The sequence below is a fragment of the Talpa occidentalis genome, unplaced genomic scaffold (genome assembly GCF_014898055.3).
Source record: "Talpa occidentalis isolate TD23 unplaced genomic scaffold, MPIMG_talOcc4v2.1 talOcc4.8, whole genome shotgun sequence".
Classification (NCBI taxonomy): domain Eukaryota; kingdom Metazoa; phylum Chordata; class Mammalia; order Eulipotyphla; family Talpidae; genus Talpa; species Talpa occidentalis.
In genome coordinates, this window is record NW_023605194.1 from 85,492,840 (window position 1) to 85,512,762 (window position 19,923).

General features: G+C 33.0%; 1 protein-coding gene across 5 annotated transcripts in view; it reads left to right on the top strand.

The window, feature by feature from the left end:
• BRINP3 (BMP/retinoic acid inducible neural specific 3) overlaps nt 1-19,923 on the top strand; it is a 332,718-nt gene that overhangs the window by 207,108 nt on the left and 105,687 nt on the right. For all 5 annotated transcript variants that reach the window (XM_054690754.1, XM_054690755.1, XM_054690756.1 and 2 more), the window contains exons 5-6: nt 11,962-12,067; nt 18,296-18,532. In XM_054690754.1, the coding sequence (XP_054546729.1) occupies nt 11,962-12,067; nt 18,296-18,532 (343 nt within the window). The remainder of the gene's footprint in view (nt 1-11,961; nt 12,068-18,295; nt 18,533-19,923) is intronic.

A 19,923-nucleotide genomic window follows, 5' to 3' on the forward strand; every position in this document is an offset into this window, starting at 1 on the left:
GAATTAGATACTTTCTTTTAAATTGTGAAATTTCACTGAGAAATATAATGATACTGTCAAGTTTAAAATATATAGCTCTAGAATTTGTGACTTATCTAAGTAGAAAAGGTTGAAACCTGTTTTAGTTAGGTCCATGAAAAATGTACTCATACCTTCACATAACTCAAAAATGGCTAAAGCAATTTAGTTCAAACTCTCAAACAAGTTCACCTTTGGTCCAAGTTAAACTTTGAAAATTCCATCTAAAATGAAATAATGATCAGATAAAAGAATGACCTAAAAAGGAGGTAAACTTTTTAATAATTATTTTAACTTAATGCATAAAATTTTTACTTGATTTTTAATATATTTCACTTTCTTGATGCTCATTTTGACAGAAATTGGTTGCTAATTTTTGTATTTGAAGTATATATAATAGTTAAATTTTGTTTTTAATAAGATTAGTGAAAATATTCTTGTCCTTCATTGAATTAATACAATTGGAAATGAATGCAAAATGTATACATGATCTTTATTTCTGTAATTGCTAGAAATAATCAGGTGTTATATGACCTATGTCAATGTGAAGTTTCCCAGAAGTTACAAATTGCTCAGTTAATTTGCTCATTTGGTGGATGATTATTTAGAATCCATGTATGATGTGCTCAGCATAACTAGGTGTTGTATATAGGTCTATGTAATTTGAAAGTGGCATGATTTTTGTCCTTAAAGTATTTAATCTGGTAAGGCAGATATCTAGACCAAGAGACGAATTATGGCAAAAATAAATTAAGTACATGGACTCTCACTGATTCTTGTCTGGGGAGTAGTTAAGATTGTTCAGAAATATCTGATCTCTGTGTTAAAGGATGGAGATACATATATGGCCATAACATGGGAGGGGAAATTCAGAGAGAAGACAAAGGTTTGAAATGTGAAAGAATAAGTCATGTCAAGAAATGTGGAGAACTTGAATGATTCTAAAGAACATAGTGACTGACATGTGAGGCCGGAAGACCTTTACCAAATGAACTTGTCATTTCTTTGATAATATCTGGGATGATTTCTCTGTTCTTTGATGTTGTCCTGGGTCATACGACATTAGTCAAAGGCATGTTAATGCTCTTGACACAAACAGGCTTGACATGTGTTTTTGTGGTTGAGTTTCTCTTCTTGTGCTTCTGTTATTGCGGTGTGGAAAAAGTTGCCTCGCCTGGGTCCCAGAATGAATACCATAGAGCCAGATTTCAGCTCACTGCACAGCCTGGAGTCTGAGTATGATAAGCTTAAGAAGGTGGTTCCAGCAGACACAAACCACTAAGGATAAATGAAAATAAAGCAGATTTTAGCACAGGTAATTTAGTGTGAACTATTACAATGTAGCTAAAATAATACTTGATAAATCAAGAAGTCTATTGGGGGTCTGCAGCAATGTTTTGCAATGTCAATAATCTTTATTGTTAGATTGAGAAATTTATCAACATTTATCAACATTATAACCCAGTAATATAATGGAGGGGTTACTAGATTAGAAAAATTTGATGGCATAGTATGTTTTTGCAGTGACTGATGAAAGAGTAGTTATACATCTGGCTTATTGCAAGAGAGAAATATATAGACTTTGGAAGATAGAATGTACAGTATTACATATCAACCAGTGAAAGACATAAGACAAAAAATTAGAGAAGATAAAATGTATTTAGCCTGAAAAATATGGTGGATATGTAGCTGTCATTTATTTGAGCAGGCATGACTGGTTTTAAAATACAAAACCAGAAGACTGGTTTTAAAATACAAAATCAGGGCCTCCCCGGTGGCCCAGCGGTTGAGCGCTGGGTTGCGAAGCTGCCCGCAGCCTCTGCGGCGCCGGTTCGATCCCTGGCTGCTCCCCTGCCATCGGAGGAGGGTCCCACATGGCGCGCAGACCTCTCCTGCCGCCTGCTGCTCCCCTCAGCAGTGTACTTTGGTTCTTCTGCCTGCTCTGCTCCTCGCTCTGGCTCTGGTGAATTCTTTCACCCTTCCGCGCTTCTGACTGTACCCAGTGCATGCATAAACAAAACAAACAAACAAATAAATAAAACATGCCTCTATTAAAAAAAAATAAAATTAAAAAAATAAAATACAAAATCATAAGTTTAGTTTGTGACAAAATTCACGGGCTATTATATCCAAGTAGTTTGCATTCAAATATCTGCAAGAGAAGACAATTGCAATATGGTTATAGAGCTGGAGATCTAATAACCTGTGTTCTAAATAATGAAAGACAAAAACTAACTTAATTAAATTGGACTCAGGACATGGGTTCATATCTTAAATTTGTGTTGATTATATATAGAGAGAGACTGAAGTATAGAAAAACCTAATAAACTGGTTAGATGAAAACCAATATACAAAAACTAATAATGTACCTAATGCTAAGTTTATGGAGCAATTCCCTGAAGGATGACTGAACAAAGGAAACAAGTTTTTTTTTTTTTTTAATGTAGAGATATAAACCTATATGTGTTCATTCTCTCAAAAATGTATACATAGAGTTAAATGACAATGCTGTGTAGGGGGATATGTGGAAGACAAAAATGATAGAAAAAAGTAAAACCAAAAAGAAGAAGGAAAAAGGAACATTCTTTCCTTTCCTTCTCCCTTGCCCCATTATTTAAATAAAGCTAGGAAATAATCAAAAGAATTAGGCAATCATTTACATAAGTTGTCTCCTTTCGTGTGTTTCAGAAAGTTAAGGACTATTAATTTTGTATTTTTTATTTTAGGAAAAGGGAAAAACTGGATTTAGGGCTAGAATTCAGGTTGCTTTTTTCATATTCTGAAATTCAAAAATAATGATGGGACAAACATAGTATGACTTGATAGACTATCATTATGTATAATCCACAGAACCAGCAATAGTTGCTATAGGTCTAAGCTATGAAGAGGTCAAACTATAGAATATAGATGTAACTGTAGTAGGGTAGAGACTAAATCTAGCATCTTTGAGTCTACATTGTTATTAAAATTAAGCCACAGAAATTACTCAGCTACTTTCATATAATTCATCTTTTTTATTGTTTAATTACTTAAATTTAAAATATTTGGTTACTAGAAGCGAAAGGGAAAAAAGGGTGGGTAAACTGGGGAAAAAGGAAAATGATTTGATGAAGCGTAGATTTGGACCCCAAGGGGTAACAATAATGTATATACGCGTGTTGATAATTAGTGATGAACCTTTGAAATTAGTGTGATGATATACTGCCATGCTATGTCACTAACAAAAGATCAGCTAATAAACAGCAAGGACAAAAAATTTAAATCAACGTATCAAACATAATTTTCTTTAAAAATGCTGTCAGAGGGCCTCCCCGGCTGCGCAGCGGTTGAGCGCTGGGCTGCGAAGCTGCCCGCAGCCTCTGCAATGCTGGTTCGATCCCTGGCCACGGGGTTAGGGTCCCACATGGCACGCAGACCTCTCCTGCCGCCCGCTGCTCCCCTCAGCAGTGTTCTTCGTCACTCTGCCTGCTCTGCTCTCTGGTCTGACTCTGGTGAATTCTCTCGCCCTCCTGTGCTTCTGACTGTACCCAGTGCTTATCTAAATAAATAAATAAATAAATAAATCTTTAAAAAAAAATGCTATCAGATTTTTCTGCATATTCAGTGACTATAGTTATTGCATATTAATTTTAAAAGATATGTTTTTTAAATTTTAATTAAATTTAAAAATTAGTAAAGATGTATCTTTGGAATAACCTTCTTAGAAAAACAATATTAAATGTTCACATGTTTCAAGTGAAATTTTTATGTGAAGTTCTTTATCATGTGTCAGAATGAACAATATACACCACTTCTAGTAGCTGGGAACATTTCCATGGTGGGAACAGAGTCTTGATTAATGTGAAAATTATCCTTTTGAGACTTTGCTTTGACATTTATTATAAGAAAAATCTATATTTGTGTAGAGAATCAGTATTTGATCAGCTATATTTTACACAATTATTTGTAATATTACACATCATAAGTTATAGATGCACATATGTAAATTGTATATGTGTGTGTATAAATAAATGTGTATGAATTTTCCCATAGGTAATGCAAGTATTTTTATCTATGGGGAGAATGCTGCGAAGCTTCAGGAACTCCATACCTGCAGTTGTGCAGTTGGCATGTGACAAAGCTGGAGATAGATATCAATTTTATATCTGTAGTTTGATTCCCTTTGGGTGACCTAATAACTTCATCCTCCATGGCTGAAAATTTAGTATCTTGATAGAATTAAATATACTCTAGATTTTTTTTTGAAATATATCTCTTTTAAAAAATTGAGTGTCATTTTCAGTAGCCTGAGCAATGTGAGAAAACTTAAAGACAAGTAGAGAAGATATCAGTATGATCTGCAGCAATTCAGTTTTCACGTCTAAATCTCATGTTATTTAAATAGGGCCGAATCATTTACATTTTCATTTGGAAACTACTCAGGAACAATCTACCTAACTTATCTGATTTCCTTACTGATAGTATATTAGTAATAGACATTCAGAAACAGCAAAAGGGCTGCAAGTGGAGACACAATAATATATCAGTAAAATAAATTAAATTTATACTGATGTGGGGGAGGGGCAGTCAACCTAAAGCAGCTGAAATATTAACTCAGCATTTTCCTGAGGCCTCACCCCATGGGTGAGTTGGGCCTATACACATTATCTGATGAAGTCTACTTGTTAGTCAGCTAAAAAGAAGATGAAATTTATTTTAAAAACCAGGTTCACTTATTTTCTAATTTTGAAAATTTCTACAGAGAATAATTAAAACAAAATTTTATATAAGCAATAAAGTGAGTCAAGGTTGAGTTATTGGGAGCAAATCACTTCTTTATAAAGTTTTCCCTGGACAACATTAAAAGAATGAAATATGAATGAGGTGAATGAGTAAAGTACTTCGTTTATAATCTTTCATAGAAAAAGGAAGAATGCATAAATTGAAATGATATACCCACTGAGGAATCATTTTTTCCTTTAAGATTTTTGTTATAACTTAGTGTGTTTTTGTGTCCAGGACAGACAGATAAGAAACACCTGGTTGAGACTATATGGTTCTTGGATATCCCTGAGAAGTGCTTGTTGCCAATGAAGCAGCAGGAATTCCCCAAAGGTAACTTGGAGGGACAGAAGTTCCTTTGGCACCCACGTCTCTGTGGGAAATAGTTAAGAGGAAATAATATACAGGATTAGAGGGCAAGATAACAGAAGAGGAAGACAGGAGTGGCAGTGACAGTTCACATTGGACTTTTATTATTTTATTACTAAATTTATTCCAGAAAATATACAAATACATTCCTTAAATGTTAATCACTTCTATCTTTGTTATGCTTCTCTTAATTTTTAAATATTATTATTACTTATAATCCTCAGACTATGTATGAATTTTAAAAAAATGAGAGAAGGACCATACTACATAATGTGATTATAATATATTGGAGAGATTTGACCATTATTTTGATTTTTTTATGAGCACCTAGAATTTTGATAATACATATGTAATTCACATGGACCTTAAGTTCCTCTTTCGCTTGTATGATTTTCTTTGTTCATTTGAAGTCATCTTAGTGCTGACTTTCAGTAATAATCAGTTGCTAAAATATTTGGATTTGCCCTTTCTTTTGTGAGCAAAGCCAATTTATCTTTTGGAAAAAGGAAGAAATTAGAGCAGAACTTTTTTCTGTAATGGCCAATTGAAACAAGAAATCCACTTCTGTCTTTCTGATTACGCCTAAGTCTGTTGAGTTCTAGTGTGGTGAGCTTATCGGTTCTCTCAAGCGCTTGTTTAATTGGGTGACAAATGGAAGAATATGACAGTCTCAGTATGAATGTGTCATTAGTCTGTGCACAGATATTAGTTGTCCCATTTTAAAAAAGAGCTGAAGCTTTTGCTATGCTTAAAAAATTCTGAAATATTCCATACTGCTGAAACTTCAAAAGGCTATCATAAAGTTTTATGTTTTAGTAACAAGCAATAAGAAAGGGTTTAATAAGCATTTCAGAATAATAATGTAGAATATAAAATTCAGAAGAATATTACAAACATTTTGGTAAAAGTATCTGCTTACAATAAAATGTGGGTGTTGTGGGAAATTTAATACTACTGTACTAGCTCCTAAATTAAAGGAGAAAAATTTAAGGAATAATGAAGTAGTTCTATTAGACACAAAAGAAGCACATATCTACCCAGGTGCCTGGCTTTAGTTCCCCAGGATGGGAGAGCATTTTGAGGTTGGCATTTTGACAGTGACAGATTGTCCTGGGGTGCACTTTGTGTGCGCTGCTAGCCATGATGGGCCCTTGATTTAGCTGACATTGTACTCCAATATGGTGCCAGGTTCTTTTTCCACAGCACTTGATATTTACATCTGCACCGTTTTAGTTACTCTGTCAACAGAAGAAAATAGATAATCAGTTGATAAGTTTTTATAATCTCTGGATCGTCAGCTCACTGTTAACTGCTTGCCTGAGACTTCAGGTAAGCAATGATTGGGCCGATTGGGTAGATTTGGAAATACACTGATAAAATGAATGATGCATTAAATAAATAAATAAATGTTTACCAAGTGAGTAGCTCTTTTTTAGGGTAACCCTTTGCTCACTCATCTTGGCAGCAGCTCTGGCTTGGGAAGTGGGTGGTGCTGGCTCAATTACAAGTTAGTCTACAGCATCTCGGGTGTGCTCAGTCTTATTGGGTATTTGCTTATCCCATCCAAGAGGAGACTAACACAAGAGGTGGAGGAATAGCTTACAGTAGCTGAAGTGAGAGATACAAAAAAGGTTTGGCAAAGGAATAAGAAAAATCATAGGAAAGAGTACATTATTTTATGTATTGATTGATTGACGATTTATTTATTTACTTATCTATTTTTGCAGTTAGAGAACTTGACCTCCAAGGGAGAAGCAATATGGGCTCAGGACTTTCTCTTAAGCCCATTTATTCAATCACTATGTTAAATTAATACAAAATTCCTAAATTTGTATTCTTTTTGATCTGGGGGTCACTGATAACATCGCCGCTGAAAATGATTTTAAAATACTATGAGTTTTACATGATAATTTACATGAATTATGAAGAATAGCATTTGTATTCTGAACTTCTTGAGTATAGAAATATTTTTTGCCATTGTATTTTTAAGTTTGGGGTCTTTCTTTTTTTAAAGATTTATTTATTTTTATACAAGAGCTGGGGTACAGACCAGAGGTGCAGGAGGGAGAGAGGATTCACCAGAGACAGAGCGGGGAGCAGAATAGGCAGACTGACTGAAATACATTGCTGAGGGGAGCAGTGGGTGCAACAGGAGAGGTCGGCCACACCATGTGGGAATCGAACCAGCACTGCAAAGGCAGCAGACAGCTGCCCAGTTCTGTGCTCCACCCGCTGCGCCACCGGGGAGGCCCAGTTGGGGTCATTTTAAATAGATTTAATAACTAAAATGCAATGAGATTGCAATCTAGTGCATAAACAATAAAAATAAAATTCTTCTTAAATAGTTTACTTCAGTTTTTGATTCTACAATATATGTAAGAAATGAGTCTGTTGAGTTCTACACTAGACTTCCTTGCTACCTTGGAGTACATTCATTTTTTTATGTGATGCAACAGAAAAGAACCTCTGGCTTCTGAGTTCCCGAAATTATAATTTCTGTGGTCCAGTGGAAGTGGCATTCAGGCCTTCAGCAATGGCAACAGCTGGAGTGGCAGCCTAATAACTCCTGAAGTCAGAAGGTATACACAGTGCTGAGCGAAGTGCAATGTTTGTTGTTTATATCTGCCCCGTGGCAGTGAAACTTTCCTTTTTTTTCATTATTAATATTGAATACATCAAAAAATGTTTAGCCCTCTGTGGTGTAATAACAATATCCCTTCAGACTTCACATAATGAACTACAAGACCAGCTTTTGTGTAACATCATCAGTTATAGCTCACACAGATGTAACTTTTAGAAAAATGTCAGTTCTCTAAAAGTACATACATGTAGTTAAGAATCTTTTTTTTTTGCTACTGAGTTTCTTGCAATTGCTGTGATTTTGAACTCTGTTATTTAAAAAAGTAAATCAAAATAACATCAGTAGGAGTGAGCTTATAGATTTGACCACTCCAAGACCTGTCAAGTGCCACCCATTTAAATTCCATGGTAACCATGATTTAAGCACAAAGGACCTCCATGTTATTTGGCAATCTTGTTCTGACTAAATTGCGTCCAGCTTACCTTAGGCCTGTCTCCCTGAATAGGCACATTAAGAACCTGAGGACACTTCTCTTTCCCAGTTTCTTGTGTTATTCTACATTTTAATGTGTTCAAAAGGCATACAGAGTCTTTCTCAATGGGTTTACTTGTGGGTGTCAATAAGTGGTGTATATGTATATTATTTTGTTGCAGCATAATTTATGGAGTATGACAAAGCAGGCCAATCACTGTTACCATGCCTGGACTCACAATGGTACAAGTAAAAACTGCCCTGACGCACTTGCTTTCCAAAAAGCAAATTCAGTTTTGGTCCTAAAAATAAAATGTGTTGCTTTTTTTTCTCCCATCATACCTTGCTTTTTTGTACATACTATATTTTGATCTACATGGTTTGTCATTATTTGTGCTTGGCAATTCTAAATTATATTGTTTATTTTGTACCTGTTCTATGGATATACATAACTTCATATTGTTTATAATTATGCTGTTTACCCTCATGCTTTGAGTATCTATTCCTTCTGTAGCTTCTATGAAAGATAGCTCTCAAAAATGCAATCTGAAAAAAAAGTGATATTAATATTTAAAGGATGTTGCCTACTGAAAATATTGGGAATAGAATTAGGGGTGGTTTCAGCATAAAGTCATAGATAATTAATTGCATAGATAAGTAATTCAACGATGGCATGTGATCCTTCATATTGAATTTGTGTTTGATTCGTGTTTGTGCTTTTCATGAGAAGATATGAGTCATCCATGCATTGATTATGTATCATGGACTATTTTAAACTCCTATTAAGTGGTTGGAATAGGTTCAAGAAAACATTGACAATGTCAAATATAATTTAGATCATGCAATTAATTGTGTACCATGCATTGGGCATATGCTCATTATTTTGTGAAGATGAAAGATAATTTAACATTGATCTACACTTTCATATAGTTTGATAATTTTAACTATATGTAATTAGAACTTAGCAACAGAAAAAAAGCATACGGTTTTAGGACCTAATTGAAACTTTAATTGAATTTTTTGTATTTAATTTTTGGAAGTCTAGTGTAGAATAATGCAAGAATTTGTAGGAAGATATATTTCATTTCATTAATAAATAAATACTTATAGTAAAAGTTAATTCATTTGGCCTATAATCAACATTATGTTAACCTGCATCTTCCTAGCAATATTTATTGTTCATGAAATAACCCAAGATTCTACACCATTCTAATTGACCTGAATGTCAATCTAGATCAATTAAATTGTAATTAATTTTATAGTATGAAAGAGAGAGAGAATATGTAAATTTGAGCAAGATGAGCACAGATTCTAAAACTTAAATATAGGTCTTGGAAAGTCAGTTAGGAACCGGTACTTGATTTATGCATCAGGAGTTCCAGCTCTTGTTTTGTGAACTGATCTTGAGTGAGCTGCATAACCTTCCTGGGCTCCAGGTATTTCATTTGTATATGTGAGACTAGGGAATTTCTAAGACTCCTGCTAGCTTTTATATTTATGTATGCTGCCACTATATTTTCTTCAAGAGGTTCCAAAAAAAGTTTAATAAATTAACTTAAGAATTCTTTTGTATTAAAGAATTCTAACAAAAATAAAATCTTTTTCCACCAATTTGGTTCATAATTTTTCCTACCAAGTGCCAGGTACTGTGTGCAATTTTCTGTTAAATAAACCAAGAAGGTAATGTAAGCAGATGATTATAAAGTAATTTTTTGGTTACCTTAGCAAAACATAAAGAAAACTTTGTATGATAAAGGAGTAAGATATTAAAATAGCTTGAGGGTTTTAATCTCTAATTTTTTTTTTAAGATTTATTTATTTATTTATATAAGCACTGGGTATAGTCAGATGCGTGGGAGGGGGAGAGAATTCACCAGAGCCAGAGCAGGGAACAGAACAGGCAGACTGACGAAATAAACTGCTCAGGGGATCAGCCGGCGGCAGGAGAAGTTTGCACACCATGTGGGACCCTCGCCGGCGGCCGGGGATAGAACCAGCGCTGCAGAGGCTGCGGGCAGCTTTGTAACCCAGCGCTCAATCGCTGCGCCACCCGGGAGGCCCTAATCTCTAAATTCTTATTGTATTTACTCCTTTAAATAATTTTCTACCCTTGGCAGCAGCACTTTTAATTTTCTCTTAAATATCTCTGCTTTCAGACATCGTTTCAGTTAGACCTATGGGGTCTTTTTCCAGATCCCCTTGTTATAATGTTTTCTGTTTTGAATATTAACTATGTAAATTCTGTGAACTATACATACCAAATAATTATTTATTTGGAAAAATGTTAAAAGATATTAACCAAAAACCAAAAAGTAGTTACAAAATAATTATGAATAGAAAAAAAAAGAATAATTTTCTTAAAATGGTGATTGCCAGAGGGGAGAAGGTTGTAGATGGTATTGGGTATTTGGTGATGGCTATGGTGTTGCTAATATGAGAAATTGAATGCTTGAACCTACACCGTGTTGTAAGCTATGTTGTTACAATAAAAAAAGAACAAATAAAATTGCTTGTTTAAATAATCATAATTTGATTGTTCCTTAGAGAATGTTTATTTGCAAAAGATTAATTAGTTTTTTATAGAGATAAGTTTAAATAATCATAATTTGATTGTTCCTTAGAGAATGTTTATTTGCAAAAGATTAATTAGTTTTTTATAGAGATAAGTGTATGTTTTGGAATTTAGGCTACCTACAAAATGAAAATAAGGATGATTAATCTATAAATTAGTGCCTAGTTAAAGGTCACTCTGAGTGAGAAGGGACACCATTGTGGAATTGGGAGCAGTGGAATGATATGATGTGAATTATATATTGCAAAGCATTGTCGTTGTTAAGAAGATAATAAAACAAGAAGACCATTATAATAATCTTCTGCCTTAGAATATGTTTAGTTTTAAAAAAATATTATCCTCAGGATAAATTTCCAGTTTCACATAATTGATTAAGCTCATCTCCTGAAATCCATCCCAAGACACCCATGGAAAAATTAGTCTATAGTATGAGATTCCATAATTAAGAGCAAAGCCTGTGCACTGGAAGTCATCATTTTATTAAAATGATAAAATAATACAAGTGGAAATCATTAAGGAATTCTTTGTGTAGCAATTTTAACATGGGTTTAATCTTGAGAATAGATAAAATCAATTAATCAAAGTCAAGAAAGGCATTCTTTCTAACCAAGGTGGGCTGGGGGGGTGAAGAATATTGTATAAGAACATAGAACTAAGAATGTCCTCTTACCTGCTAGGAAGGTGTATGCCAAGCAAAAGAATTTAACCTTTGATGACACCAGAAAGATCAGAAAAGTGAAGATTTTTAATTAAAATAGTCAAACAAAAATCACTTTTTAGATGGTAGCCTGGTGAATTGTTCTGATTTAGTGAGGAAAAATGAAGAAACAAGCAAACAAATTTTTTTTCTGTAAGTCAAAACTTGTTCTCTACCTAAAGGAGCATGCCCTTGTCATAGCCTGGATAAAATCAGTGACCTTATATGAGTAATATTTTGAGCCAAAAAAGACTTCCATTATTTTCCCAGAAGATTTATGGCTGGTCAAAGGGAAGAAAATGGAATTGAGAACAAAATAAGTTATTTGTCTTCTCAGTGCTTAAGTTCGTATATTGCTGGTGTATATCAGATCCTAAACTTTCAGTGATGTTTACTGTCAAATGTATAACTCCAGTGTATGACAACTACATTGAACTAAAAGAACATGGTAAAGTCTGATTTGTATAATAAAGTTGATGTTTTGTTCACCAGGTAACAGAAACACGGACGGGTCCTCTTGGCTGCAGTAACTATGACAACCTAGATTCTGTCAGTTCTGTTCTGGTTCAGAGTCCTGAGAATAAAATTCAGTTGCAAGGTATGTAGGTAAAATTTCATTAATTTTCTATGGTCTTGGATGGCAATTATCCAGTTGCAATTTCCCTTTTCTAAATAGAAGCCATAGGTACATTAATAAGCTTTTGAAACTTTCATAAATGACTACCTCCCTTATATCAGGCCACATGAAAAAAAAGGGCAAAATTCAGTTTTCTTCTTTCTTTCCAATTTTAAAAGGTACTTTATTTTCTCCTGAAATTATTCATCTTTCTATTTTTAGTCTGCTACTTCAGAATTTCTCTAATTTTGCAATACACTTCATTGTTGCTTTTGTGTGTGTGAGGGATGGAATTTATTTTTTTAAAGTTCAGTAACGTTTACATTCTATTTTTTTAAAAGCACTAACATAAGGTTAATGTTCAGTATAAACATTGTATTAAGATTCTATAACAATATGTATATTTACATAAAAGTGTTAGCAACTGAAAATTTCTACAAATATATTACAACAAAACCATTAAAAATTTCAATCCATTAATTTTAACTCTCTTCATGAACTCAACAAATTTCACTGTATTCTCTAAACAGTGCATGACTCGGGGGAAGCTACCCCATTGTCCTCATATATCTCTGTACAATCCTAATATCTTAAATAATCAATAACATCTGAAAATTCATACTAAAGGCATTTCATTTTCATACAGAAATCATTGTCTCAACAATTAGTTATTTTTCTGTAGGTTCGCCTGAACTTTGACTCTATTCTTATAGATACTGGCAAAATTTGTAATTATATGGATGTATAGTATAAACACAAATTGTTGACATTGAAATATAACATAATACAGTGACTGAGGCTACATTTATCTTCTGACAAACAGAAATGTACCGGAGAATATATAGAAATACTTAACTTGCTTTATTTGCTTTTTTAAGATAGATTATGACCGTGGTACCATTTTGTCTATTATTATAATTTATGTATTTACCACTTTTATTTTATTATTATATTTTGTGGGATAATCATATAAAGGGTGTTTTATTAATAACTTCTAACAAATACATATTATACCCCAAATGGCTATGAGTATGCATACTTACTCAGGGAGGCTGGGAAAGATTTTACATATACATGTTTAAACATGCTCTAGTTGAGCAAGTTCTGAAAAGTCTTCATGAGGACACATTGTCTAAATTAAGTTGAGTGATGAAAAGTATCGCTCTAAGTTTTCTTCACTGATCTACCTTTTAAATTGCCTAAGCTAGGGCTGTATTTACATTATTTCAGTTTTAAGTAAGAATGCTTAAGAGTTTCAGAAATTCTGCCATGTTTCTTAACTTTCCATTCTTAAAAATAGATGACAGCTTTGGGTTATTCAAATTTACCCTATTTAATAGATAAATGTCATTTATTTTGAACTGCATAAAAGTTTCAAAGAAAGTGCCTTAAATTTTAAGCTTTAAACGTTATCCAATTCATTAATATCAATTTTAGATTTAAAGTTACTAAACTTTTATCTAAGTTAAACAAAAAATGTAGTCTAAAATATTACTTGTAATTTTCCATTCCATTATCCTTCCTTTTAAATGTATGGGTTAACTTTCCATTAAAAATTTAACTTTCATCAAAAAGGACAAATAAGAGTCTCCCTGGTGGTACAGGGGTTAAAGTCTCAGTACAATCAAGCAATCACCAGCTCTTCATATGAGTTTGATCCCCTGCCAGGGAGCTGACCTACATGGTGCAGCAGGTCTCTCCTGTTTCACCCACTGTGCCCCTTAGCAGTATATTTCAGTAGATTCACCTGTTCTGCTCCCCAATCTGTCCTACACCCCAGTTCTTGTAAGCATAAATACATCTTTTTAAAAAAGGACAAAGGATATAATTCATTGAAATAAATATGTATTTAATGTTTATCAAATGTTTATGTCAATAAAATTTGTTGCCATAATTTATTGATTTTATTATGAATCAGTGTGCAGCGTTCAAAATATAATACTATGAAAGCAAAACTTCAACCTCCTATGTGTCTTAAAGAAAAATTAACAAGTTGCAAATGGAGCATCTTTTTCTTTTATAGAATTATTATTTCTACTCTTGCAATTTTTGTAACTCAAAAACTACATCTGTATCTGTTACCTTTTCCCATTTCCCAGGTCTACGTTTTCAATTGTACATTGCAAAATTTACTTTTACACTTGCAGGTCAGGTTGTCCAAAGAACTTCAGGAAATCTTTCTCAAGTCCCATAGATGCTCAAGTCTAATATGAGCTTAAAGTATCATCTTGATTCACTTTTTAATCTTCATCTTTAATAGTAGCCCTCGCTGCTTTATAAGAATGCAAAACATTCACCAATTGTGGATTAATATTACTATGGCATTTTCCTTTGAAGGGCATATAAAGTTATTGATCAATATATGTAGCAATTAGAAAAACTTCCATCACTGAAGAATCTTATATGAAGGGGCCACTTTAGCACTTGGATAATTGTGTTTTTCATAGTTAGTTAATTAGTTAGCTAGATAATTTAGTTAGCTGGATTGGTTCAATAGATGAATGAATAGATGGATACGTGGATATAAATATAGATGAGATATAGATAGTTTGGGAGGCTTGTGTGGGTTGTGTTTTGTTTTTAAGCACAGGGTGAAGTATTTTTATCCATGTTTGGCTCACTTTGGGGTCTTCTGAATTCAGATATGTTATTGAGAGGAGTATGGAATTCTGACAGTTTTCAGTATAGACCTTTAAATCTTTAAGCTTGTACATGCAAAAGAATTGCTCTTGAAGTAAAATTTAACAGAAAAGAAAGCATCAATAGTGATTATTAAATGTAACAGCATCAAGTAAAAATTCAGAACAAAACCCCTTGGTATAACTATCTATATTAGAATTTTCACAAAAAAGGTGTGTCAAAGAAATGCATATAATTCATTAAACTTGACTAGAAATAGATAAAAGAAAATATCTTATAGCAGTAAGTAAGCTGGATTTACCAGTCTGCTTAACCATGGGACCTGGATTTGCCAATTATGTTACAGAGCAGACAGTTTTTACATATCTAAAAATTATTGATGAAAATATATTTTATAGATAGGACACAAAATAATTTATAAGGAAGTATATATTGAAATTAATGATATTTCAGTTTTCCTCCCCTTATTAGTACAACTTATTAAGAAAATGACTTGAGAAAACAGATAACAGGATTAGTCAAAATTAATTATTAAGTTTTGGTAATAACTTTTTTAAATTCCCAGAAACTGAGAAAATGAATGATCCATCTGATTGATAAATGTTTCCAATCAAATAGTTCTTAATGTCCTATTTCAACAAACTTGTCACAGCCGTGTGCTATTGTCAGACAGAATATTTTATGTAAATTTTAAATATGCAACACTATAACTTTTCTTTTGCACATATTAAAAATCAAATGATACTTACTGCTTCAAAAGTGTTTGTTTCCATCTATTGAAATATTGGAAAACATTTTCTCATTGATTGCATATATTATATAAAAATAAGATGTAGGAAATTAATTTAGGTTGAAATAATTTATAGTCATTCATCTTTCTGGAAAACACATTAACACAAAATCAGATCAATTCATTAAATTCATGTTTTTTCATGAGCAGACATTTGTTTAAAAATATCAATACATGTAATTAATGTAAGTCTGTTGAATTATATATTATGAATATTGTGATAATTCAATCAGACTATTTTTTTAACTTAACGAATTTCAATATTAGAAAAATATATATTATATAATTTCATACTACAATATGGCATATTATATGTCTTAGGAATATATCTATAAATTTGCTGATAGTTATGTTTATAGCAAAAAACTTGCTATGTGATTAAGGAAAGATGTTTATAAGTAAATTTTTGTTATAAGAAAACAAACATGTATAAATAATGCACTGTAATTATGAATTCAAGGAGAGAACACATACACACACAAAGCACACACAGCTTGTTCATATACAGCTTTATAAAAATGATGTTAACTGCCAGATCACCAGGATTATGTACATGCATTGACACATATATAAAAGTGATATAATATTTATATTTTAACATATATTTATCTATAATGCAGCAGATTACAAACTGCTAGTCTATTAAATTTCAGATTGTACATTATCACATCAGATGGAGTCCTTAATTTTTCACACTGTTTTACCAAGTCCATCAGCAGAACAGCGTGGAAGAACTGGTTGTTTCACTTAGATGTTTTTCTTGCTCGAACATATATTTGTATGGTGTAAATCACAATTTTGTTGATGTCTCTCACCAATTTTTAAATGTCTTATCTATTATTTCCCCAATGCTGTTTCTTTTCTCTCCTTTTATTCTAGGGTCTAATTAAATATATTAAATATATTTTTAGAACTTTTAATCATGAGCTTCCTATGTATCTGTTACATCATTTCAATATTTTATATAATTTTGCTTTTTTTATCATCTGCTATTCAATATTTTCTTCTGACGTATTTTCTTCAAATGCGGGCCTCCCAATAAATACGTTTATTTGAGGTAAAATATAAACAAATAAAAAATTGTGCTAAGTGCTAAGATTATTTTTTCTGATCAATATATGGGCAAGTGTATCTGAAAGGATGAGATAGGAGGAATAAGTGTCAAGATATTTGCAAAGTGAAAGTTTTTTTTTTCCTAATCTGGTAATTCATGATTTGTATTAAATCAACCTCACAGGGGCGTCCCCTGGTGGTGCAGCGGTTGAACGCTGGGCTGCGAAGCTGCCCGCAGCCTCTGCAGCATTGGTATAATCCCTGGCCGGCCGGTGAGAGTCCCACATGGAGCAACAGACCTCTCCTGCCGCACCCGCTGCTCCCTTGAGTAGTGTATTTCGTCAGTCTGCCTCTTCTGTTCCCCACTTTGGCTCTGGTGAATTCTCTCACCCTCCCATATTTCTGACTGTACTCAGTGCTTGTATAAATAAATAATCTTTAAAAAAAAAATCAACCTCACAGATGATTGTCAAGATTCAAAAATAATAATCTTTTAACAAATATTTTAGAAAGGAAATGTAAAATTTATAAAAATACATTATGGTAAATGTTCATTACCTGTTAGCCAAATTTTCCCTTTAATTTTGACTGCCGATTAGTTTGAACACTTAGCTGTTTTATGAAATTTTCCTATGTAGTAAATGAATTGAACTATTTTTCTTGAAATATAATAAATGTAAAGCTGATAAAGACCCCCAAATGTTAATCTTATAACCTTATTCTTCATTTTTGCTATTATTTGTAAGAGATAGTGACTTTACCAAACTTGCAAATTGAGAAGTAATGAGCTGTATCATTTGGGCTGCCTTACCACAGGACAATGGAATGAGCTGTGGAAAAACTAAATCCATCCATCTGCTTCCCTGTAGTGCTTCTGTGGTCACTCCTAGACAATAGAGTCACAAAAGCTAACTGTTGATATGGTATGAGATAAACAGGACCACAATCTTCTATAATTCTTTTGCCACAACTCATTACAGTATAGCATCTGTGTAGATGTGGACTGGTGGCCTGACAGTAAAGGGATATGTTAACAGTTATTTGAAACCAAGTAGTGAGAAATAATTGAGTGCATTGCTTTAAAAAAATATATATATATTATATATATATATATATAATATATATATATTTATATAGCAGCTGGGATACAGGAGAGATGTGGTAGGTGAGAGGATTCACCAGAGACAGAGCGGGGAACAGAAGAACAGGCAGACTGACTGAAATACACTGCTGAAGGAAGCAGCGTGCGAGACCAGAGAGGTCTGCTGCGCCATGTGGGTCACCTACCTGGCTGCCCAGGGATCAAACTTGTGCTGCAGTGGCTGCGGATAGCTTCACAGTGCTTGACCCCTTGTGCCACCAGGGGGGCCCCTAGTACATCGCTTTTCAAAAGTATAGGAAGATAGTCTCTGCATTATGTCAACATAATCCAGTTAATAAATAATCACTCAAGTCAAGGAACCAATCAAATAAATTTAAAAACAAAATCAGTCTAGGTGATTCTCACCCCTATAATTTCCGGGATTCTTGAACAGTGCATGGAACCAATATATGTTGAGTAGAAGCATACATATGGACATTTTTATACCCTTGGATAATTCCCTAAGGATTATTTTTAAATATGCATAAATAGCAACTTAATAGAAGTGGTGGCCTTTTTTTGGATATCATAAATATATATTATACTTTGACTTTAACAAAGTAACTTATTTACTATGTCCTTTTAGGACTGCAAGTCCTCCTTCCTGACTATCTCCAGGAGCGATTTGTGCAAGCAGCCTTGAGCTACATTGCTTGTAATTCAGAAGGGGAGTTTATCTGCAAGGACAATGACTGCTGGTGTCAGTGCGGCCCCAGATTTCCAGAATGCAACTGCCCTTCCATGGACATCCAAGCTATGGAAGAGAATCTTCTTCGAATAACTGAAACCTGGAAAGCCTACAACAGTGACTTTGAGGAATCAGGTAAGACATAGATTTAAAGTCATACTTAAAATTTTGAGGAAAAAATATGTTGAAACATGTATTTTAGTCTTTTGAAAGAAATTATTACAGAATTGAAAGAACTTTTATTTGATGGTGTACTATTACTTTTTTTAAATGGAGATGCCTATCACTTTTATTATTGGTCATTTGGTATTTTACTGAAAGCATATGCAGTGCTTTGCAATGTTCCATGCTGCTGGCACCGGAACCTAGCTGGCTCTGATATGTCATTCATTTAATAAAGTCCTTGCCTCTGTCAATACAAGTCTTTATCTGATAGCTCTGATACCTTTCTAGAATTTTCTATAATGAACTCTCTTATTTCACATATGAGGCAAAATGCAGAAAGCTCTTGCTCTTTATCTTCCTTGTGTTAATATGAAACTTCTGAGTGTGTCCTTTTACTATATGACATATTTTGGTCACATTTAGACCAATTTTAATATAATCCTGTTTGTGTGTTATCTGAATTTTGATGAATGCAGTATATTTTCATATTGTATCTTTTTGACTACATGTTTTGTAATAGTCTATATTTTATAAAGTTATGAACTTAATGAAAGGTGCCTCAACATAAATGAAATATATTGATAACAGCAAATATGACAATTCATGATAAAATAATAAAAATCCTCAGCATGAGCTGAGTATGATTCTGTAGCATTTAGTCAAAAGTGTTGGGCATGACTAATTTTTAAGTGGGCAAAAAGATTTGACCAAGAGGTCAAATTTGTATCATTTAATGTTATTCTTTTGGTGGTTCATTTAAGCAAATATATTGCAAAAGTGACAAAAAGTATCATTACCTCTTATAGAATTGAATCACTAAATCAGAACAAAAGGTCAGGTAAATAGATGTAGAAATAGTTAATAAAGTTGGGTTTTCTTAGGTTACATTTTGATCAGAATAATGCATAATAATAATGCACCTCAATTTTAGTAAGATTTCTATTTATAAAAACACAGAAAAAAAACTGTCTAAAATTAAAGATCCTATCATTCTGACATTGTTGGAAAACCTAAACAATATCTAATCTCAAATTCTTCTTTTAGTGTTCACAGTAAAATGCTCAGAAATGTTAACCATTAGACATTTTGTTCATGTAGAACATCTGATATTTAATAATACATATGGAATATAGCACTGTTAGATAAATTGCATTACATGCTTATATGCTATTTTACTTAAGGTTAAGTTAAAAAACAAAAACACAGCATTATCTACATATCAAACTAAATTATAATTTAGATCAGGAAATCCACTGAGACCCAAGTCTGTGAAATTCACAAAAACCCTTTCATTTTGCCTTGCAAAGGATATTTTTTTAAGAATTGCCAAGTGATCCTTTGGGTTTTTGTTTTAAGGTAAA